Source organism: Perca flavescens, chromosome 7, assembly GCF_004354835.1.
Source record: "Perca flavescens isolate YP-PL-M2 chromosome 7, PFLA_1.0, whole genome shotgun sequence".
NCBI classification, from domain to species: Eukaryota; Metazoa; Chordata; class Actinopteri; order Perciformes; family Percidae; genus Perca; species Perca flavescens.
The window spans coordinates 22,187,442-22,211,540 of record NC_041337.1 but is presented as its reverse complement, the minus strand read 5'-3'; the positions used below and the strand labels follow the sequence as shown (position 1 = coordinate 22,211,540).

Below are 24,099 nucleotides of genomic sequence, written 5' to 3'. Positions count from 1 at the left end.
GTTGAAGTATGCCTATTTGATGTAAGTGCATTAGATAGATATAGCAGGTTAGATGAAATGATAGTCACATTTCACTCAGTCAAAAAAGTTTTCTTTATTAAATGCTAATTTTCAAATATTGATAAATGCTGCGTGCCATTAATCTCGTGTACTATCGATGCTACAAAGTATGCAAGTTTGTAAACACTTAAGCAACTGGTTTCACTGGTCAGAACCTTTGCTCTGATTGTGTGCTAGCCAGTGAAATCAGCCGCCAAAGTGTTTGTAGAGAATTAACGTCAGCATACTCTTGGCAATTGATGACGCATAGTTGAGGAACAGTGAGTTTGTTTTTTATGATCTAGTGACTGAAAGAAGTTTGTTTTTTATCTTTTCATCAACAAACTACTTTTCCTTGGCTAATCAGATCATATTACACATTCCCCAGTGAGATCAAGTGTTGAAGGCTTCCAATTAGCAGCCAGTCACTTTAGCACCACATTGATGTCCCCAAACCCATAATGAGAGTGTACTTTATGTTCCTTGTCTTGAGAGAGTAAAAAACATGTAGGAAAGGTCTATTTTAGCAGTCACAATGGTTTCACATTTGCTTTAATCATGTTTAGCATAACACTTTTACCACATAGGTCTGTGGTTTAGCCTATTGCTTTTCAGTATGGGTTGTCACCCACAATTGGGTCCAGGACGTGTTTGAATTAGAAAAGAAAATACTATTTAAACAAAAATTTAGACACACAGCATGCCAACTATCCTCCCTGTGCCTGTAAGAAAGGATCTCTTTATCATCATTCTTGAAGATGTAGATGAAATTAAAATAATATTTTAATATCACCGCATCTGTAAATATTGCTTCATTGATGCATTACAGTAATATAGTAATGAATATTCAGTTAGAAGAAATATTATTCTATATGAATAATGTTTTTGTTACCCCTTTAACTTTAAGGGTTTCTGGAGTCTCTAGAGTTCTCATAAGTTGTCTAAGTTGTGAATACATACAAAGCCAGTAACATTTAATAACAATAAACATCGGACGTCTTTCAAAAATGTGTGAAGGAAAGTGTTAATTAGACATTGGCTCAAAAGTGATGACAATGATTATAGCCAGGACTGTCTTTTTGCTAAGTGGGATGGAATACATCACAGGCACATTCGCTGTCCTTGTATGGACACAGCATCCAGGTTATAGGAGTGCTGTATTGTTCAGCCTACATGTCTCAATGTCATTCACCACCATTCACTCTTCATCCTCCCCCCATCATCCCTTCATGCCAAGGCTAATTTAATCCTGGGGTTATTGATTGTGGGAGCATTCTCCCAGGCTTTCTTTCAATTTACTTCAATTTCATCATCCCAGTGCGCTTCAAGACTGCCTCCTCAAAAAGGGAAGAAATTCTTGTTATGAGGGTCCTGATTCGAGACCGGTTGACAAGTCTCCCCCGCACCACCACCACCCTCACCCTCACTTCCAACCCCTTTTCTCCTTTCTCTTTTTGATGAGCTGCTCTTTCCCAGTTAAGTGGATTATTACAGTAGGGATAATTCTTGTCACATGGCATTATTTGGATGAGGTGAATAATTGAAATTTATGTCTGAAAGGATTTTATCTGGATGAGAGGAAAGGGAGTGCTGGCAGGGTTGGGAGGGCAGAGAGAGAGAGGGAGAGAGAGAGCGAGCATACACGTTTGTATAACATTTCTGTGCACATGTGCACGTCAGACAAGCCAGTGTGTCAGGCTGGGGACACCAGTCATGTTAACAGGTTCTGACTCACCTCGCCCAGATCAGCAGGCCCTGGCACACTGCACGGCATGGGCTCTCCTCTGTAGCAAGAGGGCCCTGCTCAGGGGCCGGTGCCACAGCCTTTGCCACCATCCAGGCCAGAGGGGGAGGTCTGGACCTGCAGTTGAGAGAGAGAGAGAGAGAGCCTGTTTGAGTGTGTGTGTGTGTGTGTGTGTGTGTGTGTGTGTGTGTTCCATGGTTGACTGGTATACCAGTCGTTGCCAGCCGCTGCTGTTGCCTCTGGCGCTGCTCTTTACTTGCTCTAACCCCGGCTTGCTTCTTCTCCGTCTATAACTCCCCTCCCCCCTCCCACCTTCCACTCATCGCTGCTATGGCCATTGCCCCTGCCAGTCTCTTGCCGGTGTCTCCCTAGTCTTTGTGCTTTCTCCCTACAGTGACACCTGTGCTCACTGCTCACCCCTCGTCTTCTCCGATTACTCTGTCCTCATTGCTTTGAAATCCACCCAAACACACATAACTAACGATAATTAGTGTACACATCCCTTTGATCACATGATAAAAAAACTGGGTGAAACCAGGAAGTACATTAACATAATATCCAGTAGCATAGGAGTATATTGTGATATACGACTAGCTATTGTATGGGATTAAAATTAAATGTATTTCTTTTCTCATCATGTGCTAAGCTGTAAACTGCATTATAATTGCATTAAGTGACTTATTTGACTGCTGTGAGTGAAATGCAAATGGCCACCTGACATGCTGGCCATGTCTTGGCTATAGTTTAAACTTTAGATAAAAAAAATAAAATAAAAAAAGATTACTACTACATTCATAGCTAAGGTATTTTGTCATTGTCTATTTGGAGATGAGGGCTGCAACTAATTATTATTTTCATTATCGATTAATCTGCTTTATTTTCCTGATTAATCTTTTGTCTATAAAATGTCAGGGCATTTATCATATTGAAAAACGCCCTTCACAATTTATCGGAGTCCAATGTGAAATCTTCAAATTCCTTGTTTTATCTCACCATCAGCCCAAAAACCAAAGACTTTCCCTCCCTATCTCATAAAAGCAGCAAAACACAGGACCACAGTTCATCCCTGATATTTAATGTGAACATCCAGCACAAAAAAAGGTGTGTGTGTGTGTGTGTGTGTGTGTGTGTGTGTGTGTGTGTGTGTGTGTGTGTGTAGGCTTGTGTGTAGGCTTGTGTGTGTGTGCAGCTGGTCTACAGGAGAGTGTACCCCTCACCAAATAGGATTCTAATTCTTTTGGGTATGCCTTGCAGAATTAGGCCTGTCCTTTACTCTCGTCACACTGAAAAATCACAGTCACAGGATGCAAGCGTGTGGTTTATGTGTGCGCAGGAGGTGCATCTGTACCATTTTCACACTTCTGTGTGTGCATGTGGTCATACGTATTGTTAACTTAGTCTGTATATGTATTTAGGTTTGGGGGTTTTAGTACAGCAGAGGGAGGGTGGAAATGGGAGGGGAAAAAGAATTGTACGAAGAACATCCCCGGTCTCACAGCAACTTCAAAAGCTCCCCTTCCCTAGGATATTAAGCGACTGTGATGAAAAATTTAGCAAGCGTTAAATAAGCCGCTTTGAAGTGATCTGTTTTGGCTCAGCAGTCTCCAAATTTCCGTAGCCTCTCTGCAATAGCCATCATACTATAGAGGGGGGTAAAAAGAACAGTGTGTTAAGTGCAGGAGTTTTGAGGTACCTGGCAGGTTGGCAGAGGACGTGGCAACAATTATCGGTCCAGCCAGCGACATGAAGGCACCACCGCTGCTATTGTTTTTTTGTGGCTCTTTTTCTCCTCAGTTCACCTCCCTTTCTCCCTGACGGCTCTTCTGCTGAGCCTCATAAGTCGCAGGCAGACAGATGTTCCTCATATGTTAGCTCTGAAAAGAGATTTTTTCTTTTTCACTTATGCATGGGTGTAACACACATTTAACACAGTCAGAGGTTACTCATGGGTCTTGTTTTTTGTCCTTAATGACTTCCCCCATGAAACATGTTTGTGGAAATGTATGTCCCTTTAACACCAATCTATTGTGTGTGTGTGTGTGTGTGTGTGTGTGTGTGTGTTCACTGGATTGTATGACTTGTACAATAAAAAAAAGAAAAATGAAAATACAGTACATTTTAAGTCATTCGAACCGTTTTACACTTTCACCACTATAAAGCAAAACTAACAAGAAGTTAATCTCTTATTTGATTATTCATATTTCAATTCATTTCACATTCATCACTTTCAAAACCATTATTTTAATTTTTGAGGACTCCAGGTTTCAGCACGCCCAAATTAATTATTGGGGCAGAATAAGAAATGGGAGCCAGTAATGAGTCTGGTATGGTAACGCCATTCTGTCAAGAAACTAGGCTACCATTTAGTTAGTCAAGGGAACCTTCTCTGAGATTTTCCTTTTTTCCTCTTTGCTCATTACTTTAATTGTAATTGTAATCCTTTATTGGAGCTGTCTGCAGTAAAGGAGAGTTATGGTCCGAGTGGGGGCGCGAGCCATAGAAATATTTCATGATTATTGGAGAAGACGGTCACTAGGTGGCAGCCACTAGTTGGGCCTCGCTGTAATTACTCGGTGGGAAGTGATGGCGAGAAACTATGTGTACGCCTGCGAGGGTGTGTGAAGAGATATTTTTCAGATTCTAACACACTCCTTGAAAGAGAAAAGTGGAATAAATCTGATCACCTGCCATCTCACAGTCAATATATTCAGTATCCTGTCACATTGACTGTAAACATGCTACACGCTCTGCAGAACAAAGGCGAGTATGGAATGCATTCATCTTCATACTCTTATGTTTAATTTCAAATAAGTAAACTTATTTAGAATTATCTGATGAATTATATTAGTTCTCTGAAAACTGTGTTTCACAGTGTGGGCTAATGCAGAGTGATGTAGGATATGGTGATGACACATTTTATTTACCATGCCAATAGTGAAACATCTGCACATGACAGTTTGTTTCAGTGGTCGTGGTGAAGTTTTCTCTTTGAAAAGCATAAAAGCTCAATTCTCTGTTTCTCAGTGCAACACTCATTGTGCATCATGCGCTGTTTGTTTCAGTGGTTAATGATACAGGAAGAGCCCTCCGTTTTATTATTGCTGTGTTGCACTTTTTCCCCTCCTCGCCCAACCCAGCAGCTAGCCTCCTTAGAGGACTCTGTATGAATTCTCACTGTCATGTCCAAGGACGAGTGGCGCAGGGTCAGCTAATTGCTTTTATGATTATGATTTCACGTCAGATTTATCGTGCGTGCTCGGAGCACATCTTCCAGGTCCTGCCGACGTTGCTGGCTCGGATGGGGAAAATGAGTTTACAGCTTCTGGCTGTGACTTCTTGTTTAAGTGCAGGTCACATTTTTTGACTCATTAGAGTTGAACGCAAAGGGTGAATCACACAAGCTTTTCCTGTAAAAGCCCTTTTTTCTATGTCAGTAAATTAGTGCATTTCTTTACTTTGTTTTCAACATGTGCTAAAGTTTGGAGGTCATGAGTGAGGAATGACACAGATGAGAATTTTTGGTTTTTCTGTCTTTTGAACTTTTTTACGAGCCATAAATCTCTCATCTTTGTTTCTGTTTGCAGATGAAATCATCACGCTTACTACCCTCAGAGAATGCCAGTTATCGGTTGACTTCTTTTTGATGTTGGTGACTTTTTTTTCTATTGGTTCCTCCCATCTCTTTGAAAACGATGAGCACAGAAAAGTCCAACCCATTGTATAAATTGTATTTATTTTGTGGTTTCTGCCTCATGTGCTAAGCCGGACTAGATCTGCATTGCCAACCCCGACAATAGCGACTTTATCTTTGGATTTTGATGAGAGCATTGAAAATCCTTTAATGTACTGTAAAGTTCATAGTAAATGAAGAAGCTGTTGTCGGTGTATGTCAATAATACGCATATTTTATGTAGATATTGTCTCGTGTCGTGGCCCGGGGCTCTTGGTTTGTTACAGTAATTTGACCTCGCTCTGACCTGCCTGGCTGGGCCGCAGTGTGACTAGTAACAGATGCAGCCTGGGAATATGGTTTGGATAGTTTTCCAATGCTCAGAGGAATGTTAAAGCTAGTTTTACCCAAAGTTCATTCTGGAGACACATGTAAAGTCTGTGATTAAGCCAAATTCTATAAACTTTAATGAATACTTAGGGCTTTATTTGTAGGGTTTTCGTCTCAGCAAGTACATTAATGTAAACAGCATGGTAGCAGAGCTGTAATTTCCTATTCTCCCACAATTTAGTGAACTGTCATAATATGTTTACTTAAGAAATGATAGAAATACGACACCAGTTTAATTACAGCGCAGTCATTTTGCCTCAATATACTTGGGAAAGTGGCCTTATTGAGTTGAGCTTCCTTTATACTCTCTATTCTGCTTTGTAATTACTTCAGCTTGATTTATCGTCTTTTCTTTGTGTTTATGGTTGTAAACTGCTCAAGTGAGTAACTTGGTCTGAGAGTGGCTTGTCTCCTCGTAGCGAGGCTGGAAATCTCCCGATGAATCTGAGATGTCTCCGCTGTCAAGACTGCTCACATCGCTCTCAGCCTCCAATGTCACTTTCAAGGCATAATTACACAAGTTGTGTTGATTAGTATGAGAAGCAATTACGCTGGCTTTCCGCAGCAAATGGAGAATGTGATGGCTCTTGATTGACAGGAAGCATCCTGGCTTTAATAAGTAAATGACTATGGTAATTCAGGTACTGAGACCCTTTGATTTGTCAGCATCTTTCTAATTTTTGTGATGTCCTCTGATTTTAATGAACATGAATTTGATTGAATCCCCCTTCATTTCCCCCTGTCCCTGCACCCGTCCGTCTGTCTCTCTCCTCTCTGACCAGCAAGTGCTCTCACAAGGGAGCCATACGATTATGCTTTCGGAGCTATCCTAAACAATCCCGCTGCTTAATTATTTCTGTAAAAAAATAGAAATAAACGAACAACATGCAGTTTTGGCACACTATTCAAAATGTGTTTTAGCACATCATGCCTACACAAGTGTGGGGAATCAGAGGAAAAATGATTTGTAATTGACACTTTGGGGAATGTTTTTTCTCTTTTATCTGGCTTCCCAGCAAGTTATTAGCTGTTAATTTGTCGGCAAGCTCCCCTACAGCGCCAGATATTTGTTCAAATGCTGGGATCCCCTCAGTGCATTTGTAACTACACTTCTGAAAATGCTGCCCTGTCTAATTATGTAATATAATACTGCCTTTTAGGCAAGTTTCTTTTAATTGAATAATATTAGTTCTAGCTCAGCGTAAGCTATTGGAACAGCAATACTTAAAAGAGCTCTTTATAGATTATACAATACACAGTAGTCTACTGTAAAATGTAGCTAAAACAGAGTCTGCAGTTTACTCATTTTATAAATACATCAATCTTATCGATCTTTAGCTTTTACACTAAGATCTGTGTATTTTAGATTTTTTTTGAATTGAGGCCAAATATTTAAATAAATGCTCAAATTTGATTGGCCCAACCTTCAGTCTCATATTTCTTTCTTTGTTAACCACAGTTGGCCTAATCAAGTAATTCCCTGTTTGTCTTAGTAACCCCCTATAGAGTCATACATGCATAAATATAATAAAATAATTTGCTCTTGCACTCCCTAGCCCAGCTGTAATTTATATGGATTGAATGAGTGCTGCATTGTGGAAAAGCACGAGTGGACCAAATGCTCGTTTGTCACCTCTAATAAATGTTGGAATGTAAATTATGAAGTTATGCTTCAGATGTAAATGCACTTTATTCCAGTCCTTTAATGTAAACAGCTCACTCCAATACATTAAGGGGGGAGGAAGGGCAGAGGGGGATTTGACTTGGAATTTTGACTGTTTTCACAATCAATAATAAACAAAAAAGAGCATAGATGGGAACGTTATAACATATCTAAAGTCTGGTTCATAAATTATTGCATGAAAGCAGGCTTGTACACCAAAAATGTAAATACATTAATGTTATTAATAATGTAGTGACTAATAGTTCTATCAAGACTGTAATAGCAGTTTAATGGAATATGACAGCAAGAATGTATTACACTTCTTACATTTAGACGGGACCTCACATGACATTTATCAGGGATTTCTAAAACATTTTTTTTTATTATTTTGTTAAGTTAATTGCTTCTTTTCCCTCCCCCCAACGTCTTCTCTGGGAGGGGGGCAAAAAACTGGTAATGGATATTAATTAATATGCGTCAGTTTTCTGGGTTTGATTAAAAATAATGAAAGCAAAATGCTAATGGGATTTCAGAGTTTCTCTGTGTGTGGCACCCTGAGATTGTGGCTTTATCTGGGGAATCTGAAAAAAAGAGATAGTGGGCTACTCTCCGGGCTAAAATGAAAGTGACAGAATACTAAAACTGAGATAAATGTATCATAAAACCTGCAAAAAGTGCACTTAAGTGAAAAAATTGCACTCTAATTAGCCTAACTTTAGATGTGTGATAGAGAGGTACATTGATAGTAAACTGTAAAGTTGTCAGTGTGTTTTTTAAATGAAAGGTTCAGCCTGATTTACAATTCATCCCTTCCTCTCAGAATAATGTTATCCTCACCTGCAAATGGAGTTTTATTTCTGAATAAAAGAAACACGAGAATCATTTCTGACAAGTTGCTGTCAGAAACTGTAAATATGGGCTTGTTTTTAAGAAAGTTTACCAAGCCTGTGTGTTTTTTCAAGTGTTGTTTGGCCTTTCATTACAATTAGACACTCCTCATGCTTCTTTAAAATTGAGCTACACTTCACTTGGCACTGATTATAGCAGGACGTCTAAGCCTTCATCTATAGTCCACTACAGTTGGCATGGAGAAACCCTTGCCAAGACTTCTTTGTGTCTGTATGCAGTCTTCAGCAGAAAGAGGACTTTTAAAAGCTATCATTAAGGTGGGGCACAAGTGTAGACCAGCAGTGAAACAGAGGTTGGCACAGTAAAAAAAGCAACTGTAGCCACTTGCACAACTGACAATTATCCAACACCTGGACTGGCTCCGCTCCCTGGCATGTGCGTCAAGACTGTCGACTTCTTGTTAATGCAGTGATTAACAGGAAGATTGCATTTGTTTTCGTGTGCGGCTTTCCTGGCAGCCGTACTTTGCTTTCTCTTTGATTAAAATAGTAAATGGATGAATGCATTGTAGCTCTGTCATGAACTTCAAAAGAAAGGGTGAGATTGAGATGATAGGAACAGAATAAATAGAAGAGAAGCTGAGGCCTTTTTTTCCCTTTACAGATTTACAGTGCTTACTGTTGAATTTGGGATTTTAAGGGAGGTATTGGTGGCCTGCAATCCTGTGGAAAGCGCAAACGCTCTTTGGTTGTCTGCAAATGTGACTCAGTATTAGATTTTTGTATATCTCTCTCGGTTTTTTTCTTATTTATTGTCACTACGTGACTTGCCTTCTGTCCTTCCCTCCTCATGTCTATTGGACTACGTCATGGTTTTCTCCCTTTCCATACTGTGAGGAAAGTAGCTTTAGGTATCAGGGGGACGAGAAAAAGGGAAAGCGAAGGGTCTTCGTCAAACAGCCTGTACTTTTGAAATGCAGAGAGTGGCATTGTCATGTGTTTTCTGTGTCAAGGTCGACAGAAAATGTCAGAACAGGTGCTTGTCTGCTGCTGAGCTGCTTGCCAACTCAGCCCCTCTGCTGTAACACGCCACCCCGTGTGACATTATAGTGGTTCGCTGTGGGTTGTCTCCTCTCCTCTTTCTTTTAGAGGAGCCTGGTAAAACATGTATTTTCCACCGTCACCACATGAGTTGATGTAGAGTTCAGATGGGTGTTGACGCCTAAACTTTGACCACTGCCTCTGATTGTCACATAGTCACAACAAGTATGGGTGCTGTGCAGGTATCACGTGCAACATTCCTTTCTGAATACTCCTTTTTTTCTGGTGTTTTGATCTGATTAAATCTTCCCATTTCAGGAGACACACTTACATACTTTAAAAGGAGCCCTGTTTTTTTCAAGAAGACGGTACATTTAAAAAAAAAAAATCTAATAATCTGAGATCTAAAGATCCACAGAGAGATCCAAAGGAAGAACATAAATATGTGAACATTGCGTGACATCTGTGATTTAAGGTGTGCTGATTCATTATCATTGTCATGTCACATATATTCTTAACAATCTACAATGCATCAAGCAAACATGTTGCAAAACCAGAAAATTCTGTCTGAACTTCTCAGAAGAGGTGGATTATGTTTAGATGTGGCATAAACAAAATGTCACACATGCTTTTGTCACTTTATGAAATTTCATAACCAATGAAATCTCCAGCGTTACTGTCTCAGAAAGGTTGAAATGAAGAATAATCATTGAATCCGACGAGGTGTCGTGTTTGTATCCTCTCTGGCATCGGGTTAAATGAGAAGAAAGCAAACTGCTACTTCTGCGACCCTGATGAGTGTTGTCTTCTGACGCTGTCAGCACCACACTCTTTTTATGCTTATCCTACTCTCGAGGTTAGATTCTTACTGGCAGCTGGAAGCCTCCAGAAAAGGAGAATTAGCCAACATTTTTCTTTGTCACTTAGTGTGATCAGGAACAGACTCTGTCTGCTCTCTTTCTTCAAAACCAAACCAAAGCATACTGCTCTAAGTTGCTTCCCTCATTTGACGGTGATTTCAGTTTGACTTATCTGCCGCTGTAGATGTGTGGCCCATTGTCTTGGCAAGTGTCTCTAAATGTTTCTGACAGGTCTCAGGTCTCGAAAAGACAGGCCGCAAGGGTGAACTGCTGGGCTTTCCTCCCCCCTTTGACTCCAACCGTACCACCCCTGACCAGTAGATGGCGATGTTAATCTTCTCTGGCTCCACTCCTGCCTTGATGCGTCTCCCTTAACACCATACTTCTCCTCTCTTTCTCTCTGGGGCACTCGCTGAGGAAAGAGGGGTCTCACCCCGTGTGGAGGGTCATGCCACCAATTCCTCGCCCCCTTTGAAGACCATGAAATTACTGATCCTAGACGCACGATTAGTGCATTCAGCCTATTGACTGGAGACGGGTTGACGCGCGATTATAATGTCATTGGAATGTCACAATCTGCCTGGTTGTCTTTGTGAGCATACTCTCATCCGGTGGCACAGTGTACCCAAGAAGGAATAATTTGATCAATAAAAGGACACCTCTCTCTATTATCACTGGCCTCTCTATTCTAGTTTTATTAGTCAATTTGGCAGAATGAAAGGACTGCACACAAAACTGATGCCAACTTGCTGCATCTTCACCACAGCTCCCTGCTTTATTTGCCTATCGCAGTGGTTCACTTCAAGGTGCTTTGCTTTGTGTGGATTGCAGGGTGTGCGTGTGTGTGTCTTTGGGTGGGTGCTGCCTGAGTGTGAGGAGCAGTTTGGATCAACAGAGGAGGATAGGCTTGTCATTGTAAGTTGCTTGTGACGGAGGCAGCTCTTCTTCCGACACCACAACACAACTTCTGTGGTGTGTCGCTTGGACACAAGCTTCACGTTGTTTGCTGCTGGTGCCGCTTGCGTTTTTCCTCAATCAACTAATTGAATGTGAAAGGCTGGTGGGCCTTGATGATATGAAGGACAACACACAGAGCGGTGGCAGTTTTAGGAAAAGCCTTTGTGTTCGTTTTTTTTTTTACTGTAGCAGGTTGCTTCTCCCATTTCAACTGACTGGTTTTCAACCTCAGATCTGTTTATTGTGGCTAAAATTATATTTTAAAATGTAAAAGTCTGAACCGTTTTTCTTGACCTCAGTGCAGTTTTTGTTCCTTTTTTAAAGATGTGTATACATTGAGTTATAAAATGATGATTAAAGTGTGTAATTTGTCATGTTTTTTATGAAATTCAATGAAGCACCCAATGATGAGTCTGCAAAGTTTTGTCATATATTTTATGTCTTAAGACTTTTGGTAACGCATGTATAAATCACTTTATAAGCACATTTTTAGTCATTCAACTGTGTTTGGTAATAAACACAAACATAACACACATACTAAGACATGTTGAGCTGCTCTTCACAGAAAATGTCTTTGACATTCACCTCGCTACAGTTTTTGTTTGCATTTCAAAAATTGTGCACAATTATTTTGTGAAATAAATGTCATTTTTATGTTGAGAACATTTAAGTCAGCAAGCAAAGATCAGTGACCATAGTTTACACACAGTGTTGTGTTTTTATAGTCTGACTTCTGTTTTTCAACAAAACCTTTCATACAGTACAAAATACTGTATTTCCAAACCAAAATATAGCCACATTATTGAGCAAATTCCACTGGCTTAAAGTTTCATTGTGAACACTCCTGTGTTAAGTAACACTCATTCCCCATACTGAAGAGCACTGCTTGTCACAGAATGTCATCAATGGCTGTAAAAAAAGAAAAAGAAAAGCTTTGAATTACAGGAAAGAGGCACTGCATTAAAGAACAAAAGAGATCGATCGCAGTACATTACATTTTATGCGAATGAAAAAAAAATCAACTAATTAAAATTGATTACTCCTGCTTTGTAAATGTGTTTCTGAATTAAATTATTGTATGAAAACATTTTGACCAATCGAGGAGCTGAGGAAGTATCCATTACTGGATTGCAGCTGAGAAGGGGCTGGAATGTTTTGTGGTGGCTAAGTAGTTTGTTGTGCTCCGCTGCGACTCCCCTCTTGCTCCCCCACTGCTAAAGTGCCATGGGTTAATCTCTGATGACCCTCATCTCTCAGAGCAGCTCAGACTCATGGTTTGGGCCTTTTACCTGAATTAAAAGGAATTTGTGGGCTATATAAGTATTTTTGTCCAAAGTGGGTGAAAGTGAGGTGTCACTGACGGAGACACTGCTCTTTAGTCATCGAGGCTCTCAGGGCCCCGCTGGGGACGTCCTTATCTAAACAGTCATCTGTCTCGCTAGTTTAGCAAGGGCAACCCCAGTCGCACGACTGACAGTTACACATTAAGAAATGTCAGACTCTGCTTTAAACCGAATCTCTCAAGCTAGTTTTGAATTGGCTGGATGCCACATGTTTCTCTTTAGGTTTAGATCCTACAAGAATAAAAGAAATGCTCTGCTTTGTTGTTGGTTCATCTTATTTATTCTTTTTAAAACACTTTGCTGCTAGCATGATGAACTTATGTTACTTCATGCTGCACTAAAATTGCTTTGTTTTTTTTATTTTGTTTATCCAAATCTTGAAAGAGGCTGAATTCTTAAAAAAACACTTGTTGACCCTATTTCTTAGTTTTGAGCCATATCATAATTTATATCTACAATATGAAGGGAGTGAAGCAATCACATGACCTCATCATGCATACCCAACATATTGAATCATAAAATACGTGGCTACAGTTTTGACATATCATTTTACAAAAAATGCTTTCTCTATCTCCAATTGAGAAGGGGGAAATGAACTGGGCAACTTTTCGTTTTCCTTCATAGCCTTAGTATAACTCCAAAGGCTGTTTTTATCTCTATTCATCAGTACTTTGCACAGTTTTTACAGTTTGATGATGTCCTCGGTTGAATGTACTTTAACCCTTAGTGTTTCTTACCGCTGAACCTACTCAACTTTTCCATGTTTGTGATGACAGAGCTGTGATAGAGAAATGCTGCTGACTGGAAAGTTTGGTCTGTACACGCAGTGGACTTGAAAAAAGCTTGATTTCCGTCCACCAACCCCCCCTTTACAAAAATTGCATAATGCGCTTTTGATGTCATGATTGTAGCCTTGCCCATGGCTCTAACACTGACACTCATACAGCGCTGTATGTTATTTTTAAACCTTTGCAAAACAAATGTCAATGAAGTTTTCCATGACCCTTTTTCAACTATGTGGACTCTGATCTTTAAATTTGAAAAGTTACAATCATTCAATAACGATTGACCACATTCAGAGAAGAGAATAAGACACACACAACCAAACCAAACCACTGTATCTACCCTTCTACGCGCTATACATTTTGTTGTAAAAAGGTTTTCTCATAGTTTATCAGAAGAAGAAGAAAAAAGCCCATGTTTCACCCGTACTCCTTTATCAGATTTTACTGAGGTTGAGTTTCAGTAATGGTTGTTCATTTAATTTCTTCACATTGTCGCTTTTCCGAAAAGCACTGCCCAAAAGAGAAGAAGACACACAAAGTTCCTTTTGTACAGTCATTGTCAGAATGGTTCAGCTCCAGCAGAGCTGTTGAAGCTCATGCAGTGTCTGAATGAGAGTGGATGTGGAGGTTAGCTAAATGGTCTGGTCTGCACCTCACTTCCTGATGTCTCTCGGGGTCAATAATTCCCTATTGCTGCTCCCATGAGGCCTTACTTCCTCCGCTAAAGGTCACATCATGGCGGGAAAGATGTCACAGTTAGAAGGGCATTTAAAGCTGCTCTTTTAAAAAAAATTAAAAAGCACTGCTGGCCACATCAAGCAGTCAGGCGACTAAAGGAAACCCAATAATTGCATAAAAACTTCATTCCTTTTTGGTAAGGCTCTGGTATCAGAAAGGTATTTGGTTAAGTCATTTAAGACAGCTGCCCCTGCTAGCAAATCATCCATGAAAGCACCAAATTAATATAGAGCTTCATTTTTCGCCATCTCTGACTTTCTCTCGCTTTTGGTCCTCCAAACGTGTGTTTGGGGGGGAAATTTGAGACCAGCCTAACACAATTTTTGTTCGTGTCTATCAGTCTGTTATTATATCAGGGGCACTTCTCCACAAATGTACAGGCCGGGGCAATTTGGAATGAATTGATTCACACTGAGACTGAATCCTATACTTGCTAATGATTTCCTTTTAGCCCCCCCACCCAACTTCTCGTTCCATCATGTCCTCTGAATGTCTTCATTGTTGCAGACAAAATGTGTCCATATACTTTTTTGTGGAATAGATGACATGAATTACGGTTTTGCAGTGCATGGGAATTTATTTTTCTGTAAAAAATAAATAAATTGAAAAGCAGATGTGACTTTTGGAGACGTAAGATGTATCGTATTTTAATCAAAATGTCTAAGTTCAAAAGACTCAGAGATGACAACATGATGCGTTGAACACACTTTCACTTTTAGAGTAATTGTTAGTTAACTGGGTGGCTTGGATTGGCCCAAATAATTATGACCAAAAACAAGAGTCTTGAATTAGTTTTAGTTTAATTTATTTTGTTTATATTTTGTTAAAAAATGTAATAAAAACAACAGATAAATAAGAACATTTCACACAATATTCCAAAATTATTGGAAATGATTCAAATAAGAAATTCCCATATTCTTAAAGGAGAAGGAAGAAGTTAAAAAAACTTTTCTGGTCCTACCCCCTTTTTCTATTTTTATACTTTAGTTAAATCCAAAACAATTTGATGCTTCACTTATTTACAGTATACATAGACACACATGCATGCATTCACACAAACACATTTTTTCTTTTTCATACATCTACTTCAAACCGAATAATAACCCATCCAAACTAGACATGGTATATAAGCCCAGCAACCGTACCGACAGTCACCTCAAGTCCTTTTCGTATCCATTCAATATATTCATTTTTTTATAGTTTCTTAAAATTCCTCATTGTTGTACATTATTTCATCTCTTCACTGCAGCTTTTCCATAAATTAACTCCTTTGGTTGTGATGCAGTGATATTTAGCATTTGTTCTTGTTCTATAAGTTTCCTTTTAAACGCACAAGTTAAGTGATGTTTGATCTCTCTTATTTGAAACAACCCTTGGATACTGTCCGATAACTGTTGATTATTTAATTTGTACATGATTTGTGCAGTTTTAAAGTCAACAATATCTTTGAATTTTAGTGGATTAGTTGGTGCTCTGTACGTGTTGTTGTTTTTTTGTTTTTTTTACACAATTCTTAAGGCTCTCTTTTGAAGGATGAATATAGGTTCAGTGTTTGTTTTGTAAGTGTTTCCCCATACTTCCAAACAGTAAGTAATGTATGGCAGTATGAAGGAACAATACAACGTGTACAATGAACGTGGATTAAATAGGTATTTGGTTTTTATAAAGTATTGCAATTGATTTGGATATTTTGGCCTTAATATGATTTATATGTGGCTTCCAACTTAATGAAAAATAATGAATAATTTCTTGTGAGGCATCTTTTAAATCTGTTGTGGTTCAAATGTTGTTCTGCAGTTCATTTCAAATACCGAAACTTACTGTAACTTCAAATAGGCTACCGAAACCAGCCAGAAGCACCAATCGTAAGGCATACAGTTAGTTGCTGTTTTAGTATAGAAAGTTTGAATTTCCCAACTGCTTATCCTGAAACCCCATAATGCACACCTGCATAATATTAATAAGTATTATAGTTAAGTGCTGTTACTAGCTAGAGCAAAAATATACAACTGGTTACATGGATTTCCTCAGGCATCCAACCATGTGGTTCGAACATAATTGGATTTTATCCTCATTTCTCATAATCCAAAGAATCACAATTGTAATTTTCAGACAAGTGCAGTGCAAAGTCTTGTCCAATTCAAACTCAATAAAATTCCTGTAATCTTGTCCGTTCATCAACTTCACTCTCTTTAAGTGTGTTGGTTAATATTATCTCTTCCTATGATTGAGTTTTTGCCTCTTTTTCAGTTTTACCTGACACTTTATTGGTTATCTGGTTTGTAAAGATTATTACGCTTAACATGGAGCACTTCGGTGCATTAGCAGTCTTTACAAGTTTTACAAAAAGCTTTACAGAAGAGCCTAATTGTTGATTTGAATGATTCACTAGTTTTCCAAAAGGAAGAAAATTCACAACATTTTTATTTTAGTTATTCACACTGACGACCTAAATGTGCCTTGTATTGTTACCCATCGTAACCCCCTAAAAGCCCCGTTGTGTGCTACTCAACACTATAACTGCAATGATCCATAAGTCAATAACAAGACAAGACTGAAATCTGTGCAATGTGGTTATAATTGATTGAGATGTCTGGGTTGAACTTGTGCAAAGCATCTATGTCATCTGCTAAGAAGTGCACTTTTCCTCTCCCTGAAGATCTACCACTACAGTTTTAACCAAATGGACATTTGCCTCATTAGTTTGCCGCTGAGCTAGCTGCGGTGCTTACTAAGATGTCATACTTATGCCTATTAACATTGACACAGTTTTTCTGTCAATGTTGTGCTATTGGAATTTTAAAAGAATGTAAACAAGGTTTGCTCATTCAGCATATTCTTCCTCTATTAGGTCATTACCTCTCCCAGGGTCTACATCACTCTGTTATTTACTGGAATAAATATTAGAATATTAGATTTCAGTGTGTTTATCTCTGGTTTCTGCCTTTACCACAAGTATTCACATTGACTCACTTACTTGAACAGTAAGAGCTTTGCCAAGAGCAGGATGATTTTGTCTTGTTATCAAAGGGATATTTTCTGTGTTTTGACTGTATCTTTTGGCCCAGAACATGAGTTGGGGGTTCACCATGCAAATGGTTTAATCTGCTTGTCACAATGAAGGTTCCGGGTGACTGACTTTAATAAGCCCTCAGCATATAGGGATACAGGAAATTCCATATCCCTTGCGTAACCCATGTGTACATCAAGGTCACGGAAGTGTCACAGTAAAATGGTTGATTAGTGTCTAAATAAATTGTGCCAGCATCTCTTGGGATGAATCTGGTACATTTTAATAAAATTCACCGTTGAAGTTGCATTACTGTATTTAACTTAAAGTATATTTACAAAGTAGTATAAATCTGATGATGCTGCATGGTATATTATATGCGTGTACACTACCGGTCAAAAGTTTGGGGTCACTTAGAAATTTCCATTATAGACCGAATACCAGCTGAGATCAGTTGCATTGTCTTTTTAACCAGGGCAGCAGTTTTCAGATTACATTATGTCCTTACATAATTGCAAAAGGGTTCTCCAATGTTTTCTCAGTTAGCCTTTTAAAATGATATCAGATTAGTAAACAGAATGTGCCTTTGGAACATTGGATGAATGGTTCCTGATAATAAAGAAGATAAATAAAGATCAGCCACTTCTTTCAACCCTTTTGCAATTATGTAAGCACATAATGTAATCTGAAAACTGCTGCCCTGATTAAAAAAACAATGCAACTGATCTCAGCTGGTATTCTGTCTGTAATGGAGTGGAATGGAAATTTCTAAGTGACCCCAAACTTTTGACCGGTAGTGTACCTAATTAGAATACAAGTGTTATTAAGTTGCTTTTGAGCTTATTCATGATCTTCTAAAGAAAAGTTGAATATATTTTCATAAGTTCCATAAAGTTGCCTGTGCCGTGATCCTCTACTGTACCGAGTGTTTGTCACAGAAATCTTGCTCTTTATGCAGCCTCTCTGCCACACCTACCCTTTGGACAAGTTTAAACTGTAATTCTTTTGGATTGAAACAGGTTCATAGTATATGCAATGCATTACCCAAAACGAATTACCACTGGCAGGGCGCTCAATCACTTTGTATCTTTCAACACTAAGAGAAAAGAAGAGTAATCAAAACCTTTCAACCTATTAGAGGGATGACTTTTACAATTGAATCACAGGGACCACAGGTGCGATAATAAGTCATCTAAACCTCCCCTCCAGTGTGTTTCCCCTTTCTCTGTGTTCTTACATATTTATCTATTTTAGAATGCGCCACTTCATGGCGCCCACTTCAAATTTATGTTTTAATGCCATTTGAGGAAGATTTTTTTTTTTCTCCCTCCAATTCTTGGAAATGCATACTGGGGTGGAAAATTAAGGTGCATCTCGAAGGAAAACATAATAGAATCGATGAATGCAGTGCACTTAAAACTACTGATGTTCTGATGCTATTTAACGTTCTAGTGCATTAACGTTTCAAGTCATTACAACATTCAGGCTGGGTGATTTGATCATGGCAGGTTTTTAACTGGAAGAATTACAGAAGTTTTCAGCCTCGGATTCTCAAGTTATTAGATACAAATGATCACCTCTGCATTAAGTATAGATTTTCTTCCACTGCGCACTTAAGAATGGAAGTTTGTCTTTAAGAGGGTAATAGCAAATTAAGCTCCATACTCCATTTGTCCAGCACTCTTGATGGGCTAATTTTATAACTGCTGATTTGGTCATTCCCCACATTTAGCTGGAAAGTGGTCAGGTGGTCTTTCTCCTCACAGCTGGGTGTGGGGGCTTAGAAGCAACTATCAAATGGAATCCATTTATGTTTTTGTCTGGATTTATAACGAACATTTTTTTCTTAAAGAAGGTCTAGACTGTTGTTTGTACTGTTAAAAGCTCACTTTCCTGCAGACGTTTTCTTCTTCCTCTTACATTATATCATTATGAGGAATTAAATCACATTTGTCTCTTCCCAGATTACCACTGCTGTAAAATTTCTACAGAACCCAAAAGTACGTCAGAGTCCCTTGGCCACCAGAAAGGCCTTCTTGAAGAAAAAAGGTGAGACATTTGATTTGCTTTTGATTTCTGTTGCAGGCAATGCAGGAAGCCCTACAAAAATTCAATATAGATTTGTGAAAATATTGTATTTACATTTTAATCCACGTTTGTTTACAAAATGTGGTTGGCCAGGGATGCACGCACTGTTTTGTTTTTTGTGTGATAAGTCTATAAGGGTCAAAGGTTGTGGCTGTAGCTCTTTACCCTGGGGGTCTAACAGGGGTGGTCGATTTAGCTTCAGAGTGCATGATTCAGGCCCTGTGAATAAATGACACACCAGTTGGGATGCTCCTTTGGGTTTAGGAAAATTAATATTGACAAACTCCCTCTGCATTTTCAATGGAATTATCAATATTGCCTTCCAGCATTTTAACCCTTTTACTTAATTTAACGGTTATCGTAAATTTGAGGCATGACACAGAGAGGTTTTCTAAGCAGGGATGGTGGCAGTGTTTGCTGGCTCTTCAGTTTCTTTGCAATTCATTGAGATTATTTCTGACACATTGTTTGTGCAATAAAACTTGCAAAAAGCTTTATTACTCTGAACTCATTTAGGTCTGTTCTATATAAGGTGGCGGTGGAAATGTGCAGTGTTATGCCATGAATTTTTCACAGTCTGCATAAGATGAGCAATGTTAATATGTACAGAGAGAGTATTTGGTTTTACTTCAGATAAGCTATTTGTGGTAAGTAGTTTTATTTCAGTTCTTCACAAAACAGTTCTGTTCTTGGGGGACTGTACCTCTGCAGTGCTGGGGGACTTTGTCTCCAGCATTAGAGTAGCCAAACATTGAAAAGTGAGCCTAAAAGCTCCATGACAAGGGAAGGTAACCTGAAACCAAATCCATGGTTGCCGGCTGCTACTACACACATCTCATGTGGCTCTAATGACTCTTGATATCTTTTGAAATTTCTTCGTCTTTGTGTCTCATTATTGACAACTAAGGCATGTTCATAATCTACTGTTGGATATCTCAAATGTAATAAGGCCTCATCAATACCACATGATGTCATACTATGCCACATTTTCTTCTTACTTTCTGCTTTGTTATAAGCTCTACAGAGCTCCGCTATCCAAAATGGTTTGCTCTTACTGCACTTTAAGTCAATGAAATATGTATGATGCTTTAATGCAGATTTATTTTGGAAAGTCTGTTTCACTGTAGATCTAAACAAGAACCCTCAATTTGCATAAGAACATTGATCTCAGAGAGAAAGCAATGAAACACTAAGCACAAAGTATGTTTGAGTAGCACTCTGCAGTATTCATACTGTAGGATAACTCTTGGTTTGTATGGTATAGTCATATAACAGTGAACCTGGAAATCTTGTACATTCATACTTGATCTTCCCTGAGTTGTTTCAGGAAAGTATTTCAACACACTGATGTCAATGTGAGAGCAGTATTTGTAAATGTTTGTTACAGGAAATTGTGTCAAGAAAGGCAATGGTAAGCTCCACCTTGAACATTCCCGTAGTAATTATCTAACTGAGTGGCATTTAGAAAATAACTAATCTAATTTGAAAGGAGTACAAGTTAAATTTAAGTTTCTATGTTGACAAGAGTCCCTCTTGAAATGACCACTTTTCCCCAATAGAAATGTCCATATGTTGATATAAGATAGTAATAGAACATGATCGGTCATGATGATTTCCGATTAGTTGCTTCCTTTTCTGTCTCACTTGAGCCATATTAGACTTTTGCATAGACATAGCAGCAGGCCAGTATTCAGTCCCTGTGTTTGTAGACCCAGCATGAATTGTCCTCTCAACCCTTTGACCTAGAAACTCAATCATCCTCCTCCTCCACAGTCACCACAGCAAATGTGTCAGTCTTAATTTCTAATACAGTTTAATGTCATATTTATGTAAATACTTCTGGATTTTACTCTATATTAACAGCCAGAAATGTCAAAGCACACATAAAATGAAACAATACCATCTCCCGGTAGAGTGGATTTTAAATTGGATTCCTCTTGCTGCCACTACTTACGCTGGACAGCTGATGAAGGGGAAAATAGGGCCCACTTTGATTGCATGTTGCAGAATCTTTACACAATAATCTTGCTCCTGCATATTATTTCCCTGCACATTTGTGCTCTAATCTGCACTGAAGAATGTCTCTCTGGGTTACATCTCCTTTTTTTCCCCCAACGAGATCCTAATAGTGTGGTTTATTTCAATATTCATTGAAAAATATAATTTTCAATGAAAGTTTTCCTTCAACTGTCAGTTTCAGGTTATGAATTGGCAATTATGCAGTCCAATATTTCTAGCTGCCCTTCTTGAGTCCTTGTTGAATAAACTGGCTGAAATATTGAAACTTTGTCACTTAGATGTAATATGAATCAAGGTTTAAACTCAGATGTTTTTCTTTCTTTCTTCTGCAGACAAGTCGGGAAATGAGTTGTAGCCATATCGAAGCAATTTTGCTTTACTTGTTCCTTGCCAAAATCAAGTAAATTTTATTGTGTTTGAGTGAAATATAATGTGCTCCAGTCTCATCTAGTGAATTGTGCCATCTATGTCCTCTACAATTAACAGATCTAACAACTAAAGAGCGTTGAGCCCAATTTTGGCACCACCATTAAGCCCAGACAATTAGCAGTTACACACATAATTACCAAAAAAAATCAAATTCTCAGGACAAAGTCAACAACATTTTCCAGCTTTCAACATGTCACTTTGACCGTGGCCCCTAAACTGACATCACTGGGGCGCACCCAGACTACCAAACTGAGTGCTGCTTGTTTGGGAGAGTAATGCGCAGAGACTACATGTAGCATTACAGGTAAATACAATATTAAATGCATTACAGGCACAGTACATTCTCTGTCAGAGAGACATAAATGATGGCTTGACTTATTTCTTTTTAATGCCGTCCCAATTGTTATTGAGTTGAATAAATAATGCTAATAGATTTCACCCTGAGTAGAGGGCCAGTGATCGAGGGTCAAAGGGAACACAGGTATGCTTTTGGTCTATTACCATACCATGTTTGAAGGTAAGGGTAAGGATAAGGTTCATCATCCCAGATATTAATAGGATGCTGTTTGTAAGTGGGGTTATGTGACTCACCTCTCGGACAAAAATGACAATGACCAAGGCCTCCATAGAAGGTAAAGGGATTGATGTGGTTATAAATTACTCCACGGCGCCACCTAGCCTAGGCCTTGCCTACTTTGTCATCAGTACAAGGCGATAAAGCAGGGAAATGAGAGCAGAGTCCCCTTTTTTAATACATAAATGAATACTCTATGAGAGTGGTCATTATTTAGGGCATGCTGTTTTCAAGCAGTTGTACTGGACCAAATGACATGTAGAATCTCCCTCGCCAGCACAGCATGAGAAGTTGCACTCGACTTCTTAATAACCCATTGACCTCCATCTATTTATGACCCCTGCCATGCCTTTTTTTTTCTTCTTAATACGATATTCAAAATGTAATTTTCACTCAAGGGCAACTTCATAATTCAGGCCTTAGACAACAGTGAAAAAGGCATTCACCTTTTAACACCCAAAATATTTTTGTAAGCAATTTTTATAATTGGCTGTCCGGCCTAGGTGTTGACCCTTAAAGTCCAGAAGTGCCAGAATTGTAGAAATGAATTAAATGTAAGAGCCTTGCTGCCTCTTTGCCCTTTAAAAATACCCAGAGAATATGAGCCACTGAAAATAGAGCTGTAAATAACCCGACGAGCAATGGGTTTTCCTTTAAATAAATACCGATCAGGTTTATGTTGAAAGACAATAGAAAACGTAGCCCAGATATGCAGTTTACAGTATTTATAGCTGTAATATCGAGGTGCCAGCACCGTAATTTCATGCCCCAATGAGAATGGCAAGGTCAAAGCAAATGCTTCGGCTGAGCATCTGCTAATACGGTGACTCATAAACAGGCACTGCGTGTATCAGGTGCACCAAATAATACAGTATAATGAAATACAGAATAGCTTTCCATTATTGTTCTTTTTTATGGTGTCGTCATTAGGTGTAATTTATGTCTTAAAAAATTCATCTCCCAGCAGGTCGATCTGAAATAGGGGTCCAGGGGTCATTCCACAGGTTTTGGAACCCATAATAAATTTCAACATCCTTTTTTTGTCTTTTCCCTTTTATATGTAAAACTCACTTTCACCTTGTTCCCTTTTCTTTTGGATCTAAGGACTCTTTCATTTGCTGTTGTCTTCTCCTCAACAATAAACAGATCAGAGCATACAACACAACTTAGCAAGCTGTAATTTGACTAGTAAACAGCTTCAGAAATTTCCATTTTTTTTGTTGATGCAAGGTACAAAAACCTTTTTATTTGGGGCATAACCATCATCAAAGATGTAAACAGACATTAAGATGTACATACATTAAGCTCAATAGCAGCATAAATGTGGATTTAAAAGAGACTACATTTCAAGGTGAAAGGAAAAAAACCTGAAGCATGTTTTTATTTCTTGTCATTCAGTGAAACTGAGATCTTTGCATGTCTCACTCAATAGTCTGCCACCATGTAGTCTGCTGTGGTCAGATGAATCAGGAGTCCAGGGACACATTATTGCTTATTTGACAGTGCAGTCTGACTGCACAAACTCAGCACATGGCGCTCACCACTTCCTGGCACTCAGGACCTGCTGTAGACTACAGGCCGGCCAATATTTGCCTTCAATTATTCAACAATTTTCATGGCCATTTGAAGTCCTCGGAGCATTTAAATAGGTGACGGCAGGGACCTCCTCTTGGCATAAACTGTGTGGTAGATTATCAAAGGATTTCTTTATGCTTTTGGGCTGCTCATATAGGGATAGGTTAAAGTGGGATTTCTGATCAAGGTCTGACCTGCTATTCAGATATTTCAAATGGGAGGTTTTGGTTATGATATCTTATCAACCTTAAGCAATGGAACGTTCTGCTTTACATGTTTACACTGTTTATATTATAAATACTCCACAAGGGTGTTACTGTATTCTT

At 38.8% G+C, this 24,099-nt stretch overlaps 1 protein-coding gene across 2 annotated transcripts in view; it reads left to right on the top strand.

The window, feature by feature from the left end:
* pex14 (peroxisomal biogenesis factor 14) overlaps positions 1-24,099 on the top strand; it is a 49,346-nt gene that overhangs the window by 2,565 nt on the left and 22,682 nt on the right. For both annotated transcript variants that reach the window (XM_028584030.1, XM_028584029.1), the window contains exon 3: positions 19,053-19,137. In XM_028584030.1, coding sequence (XP_028439831.1) covers positions 19,053-19,137 — 85 coding nt within the window. The remainder of the gene's footprint in view (positions 1-19,052; positions 19,138-24,099) is intronic.